Genomic DNA, 4,295 nt, shown 5'->3' with positions numbered 1-4,295 from the left:
ACATATATATCACCTTCATTAGATATATATTGATTTATTTACAAATGATAATCACGAACTACTGGGAATACTAAGAGAGCAGGTTCTGGAGCATTTATTACTTGGATGCCCTTGGACAAATGACCTAACCTGTTCTGGGCCTTGGCTTCCCCACCTGGAAAATCTGGAAAAGAATAATAGCTACTTCATAAGGTTGTGGTGAGGGTTTAATTAGACAATCTATGTAAACACTAAGAACAATACTTGGCGCAAGCATACACTTAATAACTATCGCCAGTTATTATGACTCCTTGTTAAATGTATTATGTATAGTATAAAACATGCACAAACATAAATTAAAGGAATATATACACATATATATGCATGTGTATATATAAATACAGACACAGAGAGAGAGAGAGAGAGAGAGGGAGAACGAGAGAGAGCTGATCTTTTCTCTATTTTCTTCCCATAACCCCATAGATCATCTTGTCCACCTGGTTCGATACCCCTGGTGGAGGCATTGCTCTAACAAGGTCAGACTCATGGCTTTGATTCCCTTGTAGGCTCCCTAGCTTTGACCCCTCCTACAGATACCAACTTTGAATCTAATATCAACCGTCTGAACAAATGGGGATACTGAGTCAGAGTGAATGTGCTGGATCACCCGAACCCATCGACTGTTCTTAAAAACAGTACACAAGACATTCCAATAACCAAGGGGAAGTCGGTAAGCCCTGGGCACTGTGGGAGGGACCTGAGATTGGGGATCTTTTCCTCACCTGAGACTCATCCCAGCCAGTGAGGTAGATGTTGTAGCTGAGGAAGCCGGAGTTGTCCTTCTCCTGCATCTGGGTCTCCAGCAGCTGCAGCAGGTCTGCAAACCACTCAAAGGCATGTGTGTCCCGGCACAGCCAGTAGAAGTAGATCTGAGAGGGGGACAGACCGTGAAGCAGATTATGTTTCTTTCTTTCTTTTTATCTTTTTTGAAGGATAGTTGATGTATAATAGTTACAGGTGTATAATAGACTGATCCACAGTTTGAAAGGTTCTGCTCCATTTATAGTTATTATAAAATATTGGCTATATTCCCCATGTTGTACATTATGTCCTCGTAGCTTATTTATTTTACACATGGTCGTTTGCACCTCTTAATCCCCTACCCCTGTCTTGCCCCTCCCCACTTCCCTCTCCCCACTGGTAACCACTAGTTCTTTCTCTGTATCTGTGAGTCAAGCAGATTATATTTAAATTGGGACCTATCAGCATTGAAATATGGATTTCTACCCTCCCCACCCCCACCTTTCCCTGCTGCTCAGAATGCCTGGAAACATGGGTTTTCAGAAAGCTCTAGATATTTGACAAACTAGCTCACATGAACCTGCTCTGGCCTTCACACGGCAGGGCAGAAAATAAATAGCTTGTTCTCAGAAATCCGTAGCTTAAGAAGAAAACATTGGCCCACAACTTTCCCCCTGGGTCTGCTCTTGCCCTCCTAGGATCCCCGGCTTCCCTTGACCCTCCTCTCAGAAAGACCAATAGGATCTAGACGAGCCATGGCTGCCACCGCGCTACTTCCCTACCCGCTACTGGCAGACTTCCCTGAGTTCGTAGGGGAAAAAGTAGTCCTACCCACACCTCCTCCACATCGAAAAGAGGGGAAGGGGAGAATGAAAAGTCAAGGTAAGCTCAACGTGCCTGTTAGAGGTTCTCTCTACAGCTATTAGAATGACTCAAGCTTTATTAAAGATGTCCTTTATTGGGCAATGAAACCAAACTTACATGTAACCAAAACATCCCCCAGGACTTTATTCTGAGAGGACAGCCATAAGAAAGGAAAAAAGTAAAAGTGTCACGAAAGGACATGTCTCCTGCCCTCCCCCTGCAAATAAATGTGCTGGGGGCTGGAAATGGAATCCATGTCAATATCTAACGTAAGATGATAGAAAAATTATTCTATCCTCTCAATGGAACATGAAAGAATCATCAGAAATGATTATCAGCAAGCTTGTAACAACACTGAAAAGTACTATATGTTTTAAAAAGAGCAGGACATGAAATTGTACATACTCAATATATACAACTTTCTAAAAATATGTAAACATGTTGGAAGAGAATTTACAAAAAGTATAACTATTGGGTTGGGGTTGTGGACACTTTCTATTCCCAGCTCTCTTCTGACTTTCCAGTAATGCTACACAAATACAGTATATTTGTACTTTCAATAATAGGCTTGCTTATAGAGAACCACATTTATTTATTTGTTTGTTTGTTTATTTTTTTGGCTGTGCCACGCATGGCTTGCGGGATCTTAGTTCCCAGACCAGGGATCAAACCGGCACCCTTGGCAGTGAAAGCGCTGAGTCCTAACCACTGGACCGCCAGGGAATTCCCAGAAGCACCTTTGACTTATCAAACAGCCCTTTTGTGCAAAGCCTGCCTCTCTGAAACTACCTAGAACTTGTCTTCACTTCCCCCAGTCTCTGCCAGCCTCTGCCCTGAAGGCTCTTTGAGGCTTCACTTGGCAGACTGTGGTGAATGCTCCAAGCCCTCTGAAAAAGAAAAGAACCTACCTTTTTGAGCCTCAGATTGGGGGCTTTATTGCAATACTTGTACCAGACCGACTTGAGAATGGATGCAAAGGGCGTGACCCCAATCCCTGCTCCCACCAACATCACCACCTCATAACTGAACACATCTTCACTGGCAGTGCCGAAGGGCCCGTCAACAGCTATCCTGGAGGGAAGCATGGGGGGAGACAGTTACACGGACACCTTGCTCTTCAGAGGAGGATGGGGCACACATTATCACTGCAGGTGTGCAACATGTCACTTCAAACTGGGACAATGTATTGATGTGACACTTTGTTCTGTGAGATAGCTTTCAAGTAACCAACTCAGTGTGAACATCGGGGTTGGAAGTAAGAAGAATTTTTAGCTAACTGAAAACATTTGGTAACTCTCAGGGGTGTTTTTTTCATGTCCCCAACCCCGTTCACTCACTACGCACGCGCGCACACGCGCACACACACACACACACACACACACACAAATGTCTGTGTCTCTTGCCAGGTAAACCCACACTTGAAATTCCTGCTTACACTGTACATTAAAGTGAGAATTTTCCATGTCATGATATCTTATAAATTTAATATCTCTACTTTATGTTGGTCTATTCATTGAGTTATTTGACATACTTTTCTTCAGCATCTACTAAGTGCCTGACACCATGTTAGGCGTGTGGGAAGAAAGAGGCCAAGTGAGTAACATCTGGCATTTACCCTCAAATAATGTACACCAATGAAATTTTAAGTATAGCTTTGATTGCAAGTTAATATACCTTGGCCTTGACCCTTACAAATTTATAGGCACTGGGGAATATCCATGATTAATATTTGATTCAAACATTTTATATTTCATAGAAGATTTATACATATATGCATAAGCACAGCACACGTATAAAACGGGGAACACCGAGATAGCTCCCTATAGAATACGTATGTTTCGTCAGACTCAGGAGCTAGTAGAGTGACATTTTTCCTGAACTCATGCACCTTTGTAATAGGCGCTTTGTACTCACTTCGGTAGTTTCCAGGCATCTTGAAACTCCTGCTTATCACAGCCACAAGCTTTGAACAGTCCCTCCGTCCAGTCCCCCACGATGCGGATATGGATGCTAAAGAAGTCTTCCTCGGGGGCAGAGGTCAGGGTGAAAGGGTGCCACTCCAGCCTGGACACCACAGGGCACTTGACGAAAATGTATTGGCCCACCTCCATCTTGAATCCTTTTTTCTTCATCTGCAGCTCGATGGTTTTGAAAGGGTGGGTGACCACCTATGGAACAGAATGTGTCTCTGGAAATGAACCTTTCCCCCAGTACTTGCCTTTTCAGTGTCCGTATGGATAAAAGGCTGAGCTAAGATGCCCCACACAGGTCCCTTCTTCAGGGCCAACACAGCAGTTCTTCCAGCAAACCTGCCTCTCACTGGCAACTGCCCTCGGCTGTAGCCCATGGCCAACAGTGAGCTGGGGCAGGGATGCAAAGGCCTGGCCCTTGTCCTCACTTTGGGACAACTCCCAGGGGCCATCGCAGCTGCAGCACTTCCTGTAGGATCAGCTGAGGCTGCAGTTGCAACCACTTCGGGCCAGCAATTTCCTTCCCCCAATCCTGCCTTTCTTTTCTTTTACAGCTTCACCTCCTGAGAACATGCCCCGATAAGACTTCTGCATGCAGTTCTCTGTCTCAGAATCTTTGCCAGGGAATCCAACCTAAGACACCAGCTTAATGTGATTTTTTTTTTTTCTCTAAGAAGACAA

At 44.3% G+C, this 4,295-nt stretch overlaps 1 protein-coding gene across 2 annotated transcripts in view; it reads right to left on the bottom strand.

Annotated features, from left to right (window-relative positions):
• CYBB (cytochrome b-245 beta chain) overlaps positions 1-4,295 on the bottom strand; it is a 35,734-nt gene that overhangs the window by 6,352 nt on the left and 25,087 nt on the right. For both annotated transcript variants that reach the window (XM_024766560.1, XM_024766561.1), the window contains 3 exons: positions 3,559-3,812; positions 2,553-2,715; positions 762-908 (listed from right to left, as the gene is read on the bottom strand). In XM_024766560.1, the coding sequence (XP_024622328.1) occupies positions 762-908; positions 2,553-2,715; positions 3,559-3,812 (564 nt within the window). The remainder of the gene's footprint in view (positions 1-761; positions 909-2,552; positions 2,716-3,558; positions 3,813-4,295) is intronic.

The sequence above is a fragment of the Neophocaena asiaeorientalis genome, unplaced genomic scaffold, assembly GCF_003031525.2.
Source record: "Neophocaena asiaeorientalis asiaeorientalis breed wild unplaced genomic scaffold, Neophocaena_asiaeorientalis_V1.1 scaffold507, whole genome shotgun sequence".
Classification (NCBI taxonomy): domain Eukaryota; kingdom Metazoa; phylum Chordata; class Mammalia; order Artiodactyla; family Phocoenidae; genus Neophocaena; species Neophocaena asiaeorientalis.
Note: the sequence above shows the minus strand (reverse complement) of the source record. Positions and strands in the feature narration are given on the sequence as shown.